The sequence below is a fragment of the Cygnus olor genome, chromosome 1 (genome assembly GCF_009769625.2).
Source record: "Cygnus olor isolate bCygOlo1 chromosome 1, bCygOlo1.pri.v2, whole genome shotgun sequence".
In the NCBI taxonomy this organism is placed as follows: domain Eukaryota; kingdom Metazoa; phylum Chordata; class Aves; order Anseriformes; family Anatidae; genus Cygnus; species Cygnus olor.
Window position 1 is genome coordinate 45,347,749 of NC_049169.1, and position 12,693 is coordinate 45,360,441.

The 12,693-nt window shown below is 41.3% G+C and overlaps 1 protein-coding gene across 1 annotated transcript in view; it reads right to left on the bottom strand.

The window, feature by feature from the left end:
* The window catches only part of UTP20 (UTP20 small subunit processome component), a 64,582-nt gene that overhangs the window by 17,313 nt on the left and 34,576 nt on the right, over positions 1 to 12,693 (bottom strand). The window contains exons 29-44 of the mRNA XM_040556158.1: positions 11,453 to 11,532; positions 10,260 to 10,486; positions 9,529 to 9,673; positions 9,009 to 9,096; positions 7,527 to 7,670; positions 6,862 to 6,912; positions 6,620 to 6,772; positions 6,256 to 6,411; positions 5,719 to 5,859; positions 4,648 to 4,785; positions 4,046 to 4,185; positions 3,430 to 3,509; positions 2,288 to 2,592; positions 1,656 to 1,795; positions 1,032 to 1,188; positions 90 to 188 (exon numbers count right to left, since the gene is read on the bottom strand). Coding sequence (XP_040412092.1) covers positions 90 to 188; positions 1,032 to 1,188; positions 1,656 to 1,795; positions 2,288 to 2,592; positions 3,430 to 3,509; positions 4,046 to 4,185; positions 4,648 to 4,785; positions 5,719 to 5,859; positions 6,256 to 6,411; positions 6,620 to 6,772; positions 6,862 to 6,912; positions 7,527 to 7,670; positions 9,009 to 9,096; positions 9,529 to 9,673; positions 10,260 to 10,486; positions 11,453 to 11,532 — 2,244 coding nt within the window. The remainder of the gene's footprint in view (positions 1 to 89; positions 189 to 1,031; positions 1,189 to 1,655; positions 1,796 to 2,287; positions 2,593 to 3,429; positions 3,510 to 4,045; positions 4,186 to 4,647; positions 4,786 to 5,718; positions 5,860 to 6,255; positions 6,412 to 6,619; positions 6,773 to 6,861; positions 6,913 to 7,526; positions 7,671 to 9,008; positions 9,097 to 9,528; positions 9,674 to 10,259; positions 10,487 to 11,452; positions 11,533 to 12,693) is intronic.

The following is a 12,693-nucleotide window of genomic DNA, read 5'->3' on the forward strand; positions in this document are numbered from 1 at the left end:
CTGAGGCAATCTACATACAACCTTCTCCTGCCTCCTTCTCCCCCATGCATTTCATGATGATGTTTCCTTCAATCTTGAATAGCTTTTACCTCAATCAGGGTATCTAGGCAGGGGTCCAAATCGCCAGCACTCAGCCTGGTAGTAAGGCCCTTCAGTAACAGGTTCACAGTGAAAGTCAGCACATGGAGCTAGAGATAAAGAGAACAGATCATGTTTCCAATCCCCTGCATGGACTTCTTAACTTATATTCTTCTTATATTCTTACTGGATAGGCAGACTCCCATAGCAAAGACGTCGCAGCTCACACACTACAACTGATCTCTTGCTATAGGAAAAAAATACTGGGAGGATAGGAATCCTCATATAGGCAGCAGGAAAAGGACCCCTGTTCCTCCACACGCTGGCAGAGGGCAGGAATCTCCTCTTTCTCCAGTGCTCTCACTGCTATTTTTAGGCTGTGATAATCAGTGCTTTCACTGTTACAGTAGTTAGAAGCTCCCACTGTTCCACTGTGGTAATTCATATCAGAAATTATTCCTACCACAAACCACCATGGAAAGAAGAAAGGTGAATTAATAGTTAGGGCCTCGGCTCTGGATCTAGGAAGCAAGACTTCAATTAGCATCGCTGTATGCTGCCTGTATAGTCCCTGTGGCAACTCACCTCAAATGTTGCTTGGCCCTAATGAAAAGATTCCCAATAATTTTATTGGAACAAGAAATTTATTCTTCACCTCGGTATCTCAACTCTTCACTAGGAAAACTCTTTTCTTCCCTGCATAGACTAACAGTTCTTTGGGTACAGACCCTCAGTTAACGTATGTTTGCATACTGCTTGGAATAACAAAGACTGATGCAGGCACTAGAAGTAGTATTTAGTAGTATAATACCAAGCTATTCTCTCAGTGCAAAACAATTTCAGTAACAATTTCCCTTTGGTTTCTTCTTGTAACACATGAAAAAAACCAACCAAACAACAACAACACACCAACAAACCTATAAAGAGCAAAAGACGAAGAATTTCAGCATTACCTGGTACCCATGGACAAGAGTAGACCGCATCTCTTTTAAAATGTACATAAGGTACTGCACTCCTAACACTTCCATGATTTTAGTGAGGGTGTTACGGGCAACATCCCGGATCTCCTGAAATCTGTTCCTCAGAAACGAGCAGACCTTCAGCAGGATGCTGGAAACACAGATGGACAGTTTTAGTTTGCTCCCAAACACAGAACTAATTACACTGCTAGCCAAGGAGGGTGCTTTCAGGGATGTTTTTACAAGCACAGACATGCTTCAAGCCAACCCCACAGGCTTCGTTGTCACATATCCGTTGTCCTTCAAGAGACTTTCGAGACTTGTCTTTTCCTTCTGTATGCGACTCTTTCTCCAGCTCTGCTACCCCTACCTCCACACTCTGCTTCATAGCTCTGCGTTTATTTAAGGATTTACCAAGTCTCTTTCAAACTTAGCTTTACAGCAATCAAATGCAAAGGGGAATGTAACTAGGAAAATGTGCTTCCAAAAAAAAGTATTTAATGCCTGTCAGAAGGCCCCTCCTGGATTTAGCCATGTGCACAACGACAGCTTAAGAAAGGTACCTGCACTCAATCCCAGCAAAATGAATGGTATTCAAGGAGATCCTCTGGGACCTACCTTGGCAGGTTGGCTTCCATCACTTCTTGGGGAAGACACTGCATCACCCTGACCATTGCAAAAGCTAAAGGAACACGAACTACCTCATCGTCATTCACAACGTTGGATTTCACAAGCTTGTGTTCCTCATCTCTTTTAACCTTTTTAAGACAAAGCAAGAGACAATGCACTTTTAATATAAAAAGTGTAATGAACAGACATTTAAACAGTCCAGCTTTAAAAAGTCCTGCTTTTTCTCAGCAAACCCTGAGAAGAGGCTGATATGATAAGGTGCTGTCCACTGCTAACTACAGGAAAAAAACAGATAGCTAAAAGACAGGCAAGGCGAATCCCTGCATTTTCAATACAGAAGCTAAGTTGGGTGCTAGCAAGTAGCCAAGAACTGTTCAAGAGGCTGCACTAAATGAGCTGTTTCACGCCCACACTGACCAGAGGGTTGGTCAGCAATCTTGATGACATGCCAAATGGGATGAAGCCTCTTTCGTTCTTTCAGGCAGTCTCTCTCCAGTTGTGTCTATTTTTTTTTTTTTTTTAAATGTGTTGCATTTTAACAGGGCTCTTTCCAGTACCACTTCAACCCTCACAGTAGCATCTCAGGCCTGCAAACTGCCTTTCCAATGTCAGCTCCTTACCTTTGCAACAATACACCTGTGCAATTTAGGCAAGATGTTGACTACAACTGTATCTTGAATATGTTTGATCAAACACTCCAGCTCTTCTTTATTTCGGGGTAAGAAAGAAACAGGTCTGGCCACTTGCTCAGTGTCTTCAGCTGTCTCAGCTGCCTGTTCAGGTTGGACCAGCGCAGGTTCTGTTGGCTCCTCAGGGATATTCTCCCCTTTGTTTTCCTCAACCCTCTCCTCTTCCTCTTCACTCTGTTCCAGCTCCATGGCTTCTTCACCCTCCACCACTGGCTTGATATCCGTGTCAGCAGCTTCTGTCAAGTAATTGTCAAAAATCACAGGTAAATACAGGAGGCCACAAAAATCAAACCCTCAAAGCAGACTCCTGTGATGGCTTTGACCTGAACAGAGCTCTACCTACCATCAGTAACAGCAAACAATCAGTAAACATTGAGTTGTTTTACTGGGCAGAGAAGCTCTGGCATGCTGGTTTCTCATAATCACCCCTCAGGGCTAGGCTTAAAGCAAAGAGTAGGTTGTTCTTTGGCTGAACTCCAGTAACAGTTTAACAAAGGTCAATGCCCTTGAACCTTAGGGAAGTGTCACTCCCTTACCTTTAGTCATTTCACAAGGGAAGAGGTACTGACAAGCACAGCTGTGTGATATCCTCCTCTTTGCTCAGAATATCCCAAAGGCCACAGGATAGATAACCACAATGGTGGACAAGTCAAAGATGTAATTTCTTCCCATGAAACCACAGGGTAAGCAGGGCCATAAAGCATGTTGCTCAAGCTGCAGATAACAATTAGAGTGGCCAAGAGCAAGGACAAAAATGTTGCAGCAACCATATGGGTATGTGCAGACCGTGGAGAACCTCCTAGATGAGCATAAACCCAGTCTGGGCTGGTTTGGCTTATGGAGGCCCGGGACAGAGAAGTAATGAGGAGGTGATTCCCCTCACCTCTCCTCACTGTGTCAGCACATAGGAGGTCAGTCTGCACTGCTCCTGAGAAGTGAAGTTAAAACTAGTTTTCCAACACGCACATTTAAAAAAGCTGGGAGTAGCTGACCTCAAAAGTAAGAAAATGTCAATTAGCTTCATTTCAAGCAATTAAAGGGAGTGTCTCTACAACCAGCAGCAGAAAGCTCACCATGGTTCTCAATGGTCACAAGCTGTTTTTCAAGCGTTTCATGGTCAAAGTGAAAGGCTTCCAGAACTGTCTCTAACAAGCTGCAGAAGAAACACACAGAGAGAGATTAGCTCTCCCCACAAGGAGAGCTTGTGGGGCTCTGTTGTGTAGAATTACACAACAGAAAGTCTTAAAAACACATTTAAAAAAATTTCAGACTCAGTGACAGTGAGGCTTGAAGAGGTTTATCCTGAAATAACTAATTAGGAAATAGAAACTGGCTGCTTTTCAGCTAGATGCATTCTGTGGCCTAGCTCACTGTGAAACCTCACAGACAGTGGTACTGGAGCAATGGAGGTACCCCAGGAGCAGGTACAACCAAGCAGGAGCAGAAACTGCTAATGCTCACATGCACACAGTGAGACACAGCATGAGAAAGCAACAACCTGTTAATCCTTCACAGCTCAGTCACGATCAATCGCAAAGCCGTGTCCACTTTCATTTGCCTAAGCCCACCCCAAGGTGTGCAATCTCTCATGCCTGTGAAGAGGTTAAATTTCATGCGATGTTCCTTAAGACGCTGAATTTTGCTTTAGCCTTTGTAGGAACCTAGAGCAGCGTTGTTCACAGTACCCACCTGACTCCCAACTTCGGATTGATCTGCCCCGTTTGCAGGACATGGATGAAATGCTTTAAGTGGTACAAGTACGCTGACCATGACAGATGTCGGCAGACAGCTCCAACAACTTCAACAGAGGCTGTTACCATATTTTCATGCTGCCCAAAGAGCAGAAATACAGTTGCTGTTAGCATTCATGCATTCTAAAGTATATTCTACTCAAAGCAACAAGAGCCAGAAGAAGTAACTTCTGTCTAGTGGGGATGGTAGGTACTCAGCTCTTTTAGGTCACCTCCCAGGTTTAAAAAAAAAATAAAAAAAATCACAGCTCACAAAGCAGATTTCCAGGTATTTATTACCGCCTCAGTTACTAGCTACAGCCTATGCTCCCTACCACACATATTCTGCTGTCAGACAGTGACTAATAAACAATTGAACGTGATGAGAACAGTTTGGAGACATAGGGGAAAAAAATAAACTGATTACAAAAATGCAAACGAATATAACCCCAAGTCAAACACACACACAAAAAAACCACACACACACAGAACTCCAACCCACTAACAGTATACTACAAGAAAAGTGAAAATATTAAAATTAAATCAAATTTAAAAGCCTACCTTAAGCATTTTTTCACTAAAAATGGCAGTAGTAGCATAAGGCATGATGTAGTTCTGCAGGGATTTGGAAGACAGCACAAGTTTTTTTTCAGTCAGCTGCTTAGCCAGTTTCCTCAGGGCTCGTGCCCTCCTGTGGATCTGAGCCAGACACAAAAGGCAGTGAATGAGGTGGCCCTTGAGTCACAGCTAGCACAAGGAAGCACATACATGAAGGTGGCTCAATTTGAAGTAACGACAAACACAGTACGGTCATTTCCAAGGACAGGACATGGCCTTTTCATTCATGTTTGGGTCTTCACTAGCTTTTTGCTTCAATAAATATTCCAACTCAGTGAGATATTTCACTGTGAATTCACAGGCATAAGAATGTCGTATTTTCAGGTATCAGACAAGAGAGGCAACTGATACAAGATGAGAAGGCCTGACAAGTTACAAGAAGAGAATTTAGATTCAGCATATAACTACAAATTCACCAAATGCTCTGACTTCTGGAAGCAGAAGAAATGCTGTATTTTCATTCTACAACAAGAAAAAACAGGTACCCAAACTTTATGTAGCATTTATATTTCAAAGACCTGGGAATAGAGAAGTGCTGCAGAGCCTCCATACAGACAATAGCATGGAACAAGCTAAGAAAAAAAAAAAAAACACATAAAAAACCCCTGCTCTCTGCTATATCATCTTCAGGATCCTCAGAACACTACTGTTGTCTGTGTGTTGGATCACACATGGGTTGTAAGGTGGAGATGCCTACTCAATGAGATGAACAATCACTTAAAATGAAAGCACTTTTTAAAGCTAAAGTAGGAAGACAAAAACAGTGCAGCTAAATTAAGAAAACAAAATATTTATAGATAGAAATACTAAGGAATTGTGACTCTGATTCACAATCACCCATGTGACCTCAATGACCACAACCCTTTTTATTTTTTAATGACATCTAATGATATATGGGTTCAGTTCTTTAGAGACACAGCAAAGGTGATTTGGAAAACATTACTCCACAGTAAAATGCGTTTACTTTGGTAAGGAGAAAGAGGCATTATGGAATGAATGTGTGTTGCCTTTTACCTGCATATGTTTCATATTTTCAAAGAAGTCCATGTCAGGATCATGGCGGTTGGTTAGCTGGGCCAAGTCCCGGAATTCAGGATTTGCTGGGAATGTTTGAATGAGGCAGGAAAGCAACGATGTGTAGTCCTGCTGGATGTTCTGCAAAGAGCAAGCAGCGAAGGTTCAGCACTCCTTGGAAAGGCAGCTACACACTCCTCAGATCAGCTATACGATCACTTACAAAGCGTTTCAGGCCAACAGATCCTATTCTTTGGTATCAGGAAATACTCCTGTATTTTGGACTGCACATAAATTAAAGTCTCCCCTCCAAAGAATGAGCTATATCTGAGAAAAGCTAAACAGCAGCAAAGAAACAAACAACAGCAGAGTTCTATAAGATTTTTGTAAGATTTCAAATGCAGGGTAATTTTGATTACAGTGGGCACCTGCATTTCTTTGCATCTGTTGCTAGGATAAAGACTCATCTATGAAAAGTCTCAGATGCCCTGGTGTCCTGAAGACAGCTGGAGATGTTATCAGGTAACAGTGCCTTACCTCAGTCTTACTCTTCAGCCCCCTTCTCACAGACTCCAGGAGAGTGTGCTGGATCAGCTCCTTGTAGTCATCTTCCGTATGGTCGATTTCTGCCAGGCGGTGGATAAAACCGGTCAAGCAAAGGCTTGCGTTGTCACTAAGAGCCATATCCCCTAGCTGAGTGGATGAAGAAATAGTACAGCATGAGTCTGGAGATGACACCTTTTTCTCCTCAAAAGACTGGACTGAACTGTACCACTGTACACAGCATAACAAAGCCTGTAGTGATCCAACAACTCTACCAACTCAAAAACCTTCCTGTAGAAGTTCTACTTCTGAACTAATGCCCTCTTTTCCAAACAGGAAAAAGGAACATTTAGCCAACCTGGATAGTATAGAAGCAGTTGTGCATAACGGGGATCAGGAAGTTGATATCCACTGCTTGCATTTCTTTGATGTGGGCTGTGATTGACTGGAATGCTGACAGACGTACATCAAAGTTGATATCATCAAGATGCCGTTGATCAAAGGCATTTAGCTAAGAGAGAAACAAGTCATTCATGAAAAAGGCTAGAAATGCTACAGCACAATGTTGAGGAAAAAAGCGAGCAAAAAACCTGGACATACCTTAACAACATCAGTAATGTATTTCAATCCACTGTCCAAATCAGATAAAGTCTAAAAAGGAACATAAAAGAAAATAGTTTAACTGTTACAGTTTTTAGAAACTTGGAAGACTCGAGACTTTACTTTTTTTTTTTAATCTCAAGTGGTTGAAGTGACAGTATCAGTCCTGTTACAAGCTTAATTAGAGCCATTTTGCCATCGCTGTCTTTATTCTGTAAGTAGGAAATATACGTGTCTTAGTTTCCTAAGTTTCTAAATATCTACATTGAAGGTTTGCTGGATTTTCCTACTGAAAAAAAAGTTATATAAGTCATTTCAAAGTATAAAACAGCCTGACTGCTAAAAATCTGTGAGAGAAGAATAAAAATTAAAATCAGCTTCAGGCTGCTGAAAGCCAGTGTGCTTTATTTGGCTTCTCTTATACAACAGAACCCTGGATATGCTCACATCAACAAGGCTACAAGCCAAAAGTTTTATAAGTCTTCTCACAGTTTGTTAGTGTGTACCATATGCAACTCTGTTAGTTCACTTCCACTTAACAGATGATAGAGACTAAAAAGGTTTTTAAGCTCATGTACAATAAGGATAAATCCTGGTATTTATTCTGTTCTTGCTCTGTTAAAACAAGGAAAAAATGCACAGAAAGACACACAAAAATGCAATACCTGAAATACCAAGCACAACTTCTGTCGAGACAGTTTGTTCTGGATGACAGAAAAAAGCTTTGCCAGAGGTTTGAGAAAGCTTGCAGGGTTTGAGCAATGTCTCAGCAAGTTCTGCACTGTTTCCAGAATGTCAATCTCTGCATCCTGAAAGAGACGGATAGCTGTCAATAACTACCAAAACCTCATGAGATTACTCGGGATATTTTCTTGGGAAGTATTTCAAGACAGAGAGTGAACTTAACCTCTTTGCTGTATTTTAGTCAGATCACAGATACTGAATGAGAGCAAAAAATTAGGAGGACATATTCAATGCAATCATCACATCTTAGAAGCGCTTGCAACCTTTCAATTAGACACAAGCACAGTAAGAGAGAAGTGCTATCACAATGGAAACTTCTTTTTTGTCTTTCCTCAGATGACTCAAAGATCAGAAAAACTAACAGAGCCTTAAAAAGCAGTCTTTCTTTAATCTGTTAAATGAACATTAACAGTACATCTACTCGTATGATCTCCCTGAATGGTAATTATATACGGTCCCCTAATGATTCACAAATTTATAAGACAGTCTGTGAATAACTAAATGACCACTTGCAAAGCAGAAACTACAGCCTAGCAGTTCTTTCCACAACCCCAAAACCTCTCGTTGAGTATCTGCGCTATCATTTAATGAAAAACAAGACCCAAACCTTGATCCAAGGATCCAGGCAAATCAGGCTGAAAAAATCAATACATTCATTCCTATTAGATGGGACTGTATGTTTGAAAACGAGATTGGGCAGAGAGGAAAACAGGACCCCAGGCTACAGAGTCTACCGCGCTATCCTCAGTGCTTGATTTAACAGTTTGCAAAAGCTTAAACCATGAAGAGCTCTGCATGCCCGAAGAATTTAGGATTTTATAAAAGTTTCAGTTTTGAGATACACTTCTGTACTCATAGGTGGGCTCCTTAACAGTCGAAGGAGATTGGAATGGAAAGAGGAGATATGACAACAGATTAATAGTGCTGTACAATGTTTGCCTTTTATCCTGCAACAGACCAATGAAGCACTGCCCATTACACAGCATGCACTACATTCACATATACTCATATTCTGTCCATATGCTGTGCCTTAGAATTTGGGGTGCATGAAGTACAAGTTAAAGAGAGCGATTATTTCAAAATTTGCAAGGAATTAGGTGAATTGACTACAGCAGCAAAGGAAGTAAACATTGTATAAACAGTTCTGCAAAGCTTCCCCAGAAAAAGGGGAAACAATCAGCCTGGGCATAGGCATTCCTGCCAAGCATCCAGTGACCTGAACCCTTCAACACACAATGACAGGGTGCTGAGTGGACTACGAACACATGAAGACTTGATTTCAGGCTAATCATGAGAAATTGCATGTAACCAATAAGCCTTAACCACACCTTAAACAAATCTACTTTAGTAAAGCAAAAATGCATTTTCAATGTTGAGGGGGGTTGGAAGTCATTTATACTTACTTGTTCCATGTTACTCTGGTGAAGGAAAGGGAGGAGGAGGCTCACAAGCACTGAATTCTGACTCTTCTCTTGTATAAATTTGCTGATCCTGCATGATAAGACAATGTAATTTACTGTTTTCTACCAGTCCAGTCACCAGTATAAAAAACTCAGTCAGCACTGTTGTTTCTATCATGGGGTTTTGTCAGCCCATCCATCTGCATCCAGGCTAACAGTCTTCTCTACAAAAATCATGGTATCAGCCCTAGTATTCAGACTGCAGTCTCTTCTGTACCTTTTCCTATACCAAGAGGTACTGGTTTTGAGTACCAGCAATAGAAACAGATAGAATCCATTTCTGAAAACTGTTCCATTCGGTCATCAGCAACTTCCAAGGTCAATGATAGATGCAGGTATTTTCAAATGCTGTAAATCTAAAGTTTCAGACAATGTTTCTAATTTGCAGCCTATTACGAAAAGCCTCTTTCTTCTTCCCTCTTTCCAACCCTTCAAGCGTTTTGAGCTCTAAAAAATCACTTACTTGGAAAGTATATTCAGCTCTTTGCTGACTTGAGCTCTGTACTTCTTCTTTTTCACTTTCTCCACATTTAACATTGTTTTGCTGAAGTACTGAAGTATGGCAGGAACATGAGGCAGAACCAAACGGCAACCTAGGCTAATGGTCTCTGTAAAGGATACAACAGTTAGCAGCACTCACCTTTGTGTTGCAAGCAACAAAACAAGCTCTGTGCAACAGAAAGGATATTCAGCCCTATGCAAACAACTGAGGAAATACAAACAAAGGAGGTTTCATCAGTGGAAGAAAAATCAGTGGGAATTATGAATGTCCAGGGCTGCTAGGAACACGCACTGATACCTGCTGAGAACAAGTTTAATGTGTCTGAGCTAGGACCAAATAGAGAAAATAAAAGCTCTCCTCATAGATTTCAGTTACAGCCCTAGAAGGTGCAGGCTTATCAAAAAGTACCAAGGAGGTTCCTCAAAGATACTAACTGCCTCCTAAAACGGCTGTAGTCCTTACAGATGCAGTTTTCTCCACGCTCAGGACCCTGATGCTCAAATGTGAATCTCACCTGACACGAGACAAGTAGAACTTTACACTTCTTGAGCATGTCAAAACGAATTTGTACAGTGATTTTTCCACGCTCTCCTTCCCAGTATTCTCACTCAGGGCAAAGACAACCTCGTCATGATCTAATACCTCCTTCCAAAGCATCCAACAGGCCTCTTACAACTCTCATAAGTGCATACCTTCCATCACTTCTCCAGTGTCCATGACAACACAGTCAGTCACATTCAAACTGGAAACCTGCTCCGTGGGTTCAAAATTGGGGCTGTTGAGAAGGCTATCAGCTATGTCCATCACAAGATTGGATGTTGCCTCAGACAGATTCTTGGCTGACAGCACAGCAAACACATTTGACAGTATGTCACACTCTGGACGTTCTGGATGCTGCTTGGCCAGCAACGGGAAATATCTGAGAGGAAGATTATAAAAAAAGTTTTGCTGAAAATTAAAGTATCAAGCTTTATAGTTATTTTGTACAAAAAGTCAAAGTCATATAAAACAGATAATGACTGTCTTTTACTTCAAACAGGGAAAAACCATAAACATCACAGAAACACAGTGTCACGAATAGAAAGAATGCAGCTTGAGGTCATCAAGTCCCTTCTTGTGCTTCAAGATAGCATCAACTAAACTTAGCCCTTTCTCCAGAGATGTTTGTCCAAGTCTCTTGTTAGAGTCTGCTCCTATCCCAATAATCCAATACATTTTTATTTTTTTAACATAAGTTTGTGTGCAAGTTCATTATCATTACAAATGACAGGTCTTAAAACACATGCTGGATACTTCAGAAAAGGAAAAGCAGGAAGGCAGTGGAAAATGTAAAAATCACTCAAGACAGCAGAGACAGAATTTCTCAGTGTCTACTTCAAAAAAAGCTCTCTTACAATTTTTAGTCTCAGAATCTGCCACAGATTCTGTGCTGAACTTGCCTACATTCTTTCATAAAACAGAAGGAAACGGCATGAAAAAACACAAATGAAATCATCTTGCAAAACTGCTCCCTCCTCTCTCCACACGCACCCCTCTTCCCAAGACTTAAATACAAGTCATTGGTCAAGACACAGACATATTCTAACAAGTCACCTCTTCCTCAGCCATGAGCTGAGTTTAGACTATGTATCTGTTTGGTTCATATATAAGAAAAGCAACCCACTAAAAATAGTGTAATTGGCATAAATTGCAAAGCTTCCGAACTGCATCTGGACTGCTATCTAAAGAGTAACAGCTCACTGGAAAAAGAAAAGAAATGTTTTGACACAATTATTCATAACTTGTTAAGAGCGTTTTTTTTTTTTTTTTTTAGTTTTCTGTTTGCTTTTTACAATAATTTTGTATACTCAAGAAAGTACTTGTGCATCTTTGTGAGAATACTTACCTGGGATTCTTACTCCAGGTGTGAATGAGTTTCAGCAGAAAAGTCGGAGAATACTGACTCTCTGAAGCCAACCTGCAAACCTAGAGGAGATAAAAATCAGACACCAATGCAACCCAAGCAGGGAAAGCCACTTAAAAACCCAATTTTTAACAAAGACCCCACTACAGTCTATAGTCTCTCTTTTTCAGAAAGCACATTTTTCACTGTTTTTCTCTTTCAATATTTCTGGTCTCACTGTTAGGTTATCTTACTCCATATTTATACGCTACTTCAGCTACCATTTTTGTCCTCCCTTCAAAAGTGACTCCCCATGGAGCCTCACATTTGCCACAGAGACCTAGCCACCTCTCCTGATTATGCCTACGAGATCTCAGCCATGACACCCAACACTTGTTCCTCCTGTGCCTCCTGGGCCCTGACCACAGCACCTGCAATTCCAGCATCTATTCTGTGTCCCCATGGCCTCGCTGCTATGGAAGCATGCTCCTTGCTCTGGGAGAAGCTCATGCACTGCACTGCACCCAGGGAATGGGATCTTCTAACTAGGCAGAACTTTTCTGAACAATGCACAAAGAAGCTTAAATTGCAAATCCAATCTTGCAGGAATGCTGCTATGCAGCTACTAATATTGAGCCTCTGCAGCAAAATCCTGCGGTATGAACAACAGCAAACTCCAGTTTCCAGCACAGCTGGCTTAAAACTTGTCCCTTCTACGAGTTTCTATACACATCAGTTCTACAGCCTTAAAGCACCCAAATCAGACAATTCTTCTGCCAAAATCAAATCTTCATGGAGTTCACTGGCAGAAATTCCCTCTAGAGGGAGCTTCTGGATCATTCTGCAGTCCGAACTCCAGAACCGGTGCTGTCTTTTTGACATCTATCAGGAAAACAGGAATTCTAACTATTTAACAACAATTCTACCTCCTGTTCAGATTTACTCAGCACTTCCAAACACAATGCTCCGTTAATTCTTTAAGTGCTTTGCTGATTCAAAGCCTGAAACACATGATTGTACTGCCCTGGGACAGAAGTAAATCACCTGTGTGGCACCCTGGCCTTGTTACACTGGGACAGTGGACAGTAATAAAGGACTCCATGAACAAACCAGGAGCATACAAGCCTCTGTTGCTCTGCCCAGTGAATACAGAGCTATATGAACTGCCTGATGTGACCAGCACAACTTCATTACCAATACAGCACATTCTCTCTCCCTCTCTCTCTCTCTCTCCCCCAGTAGTG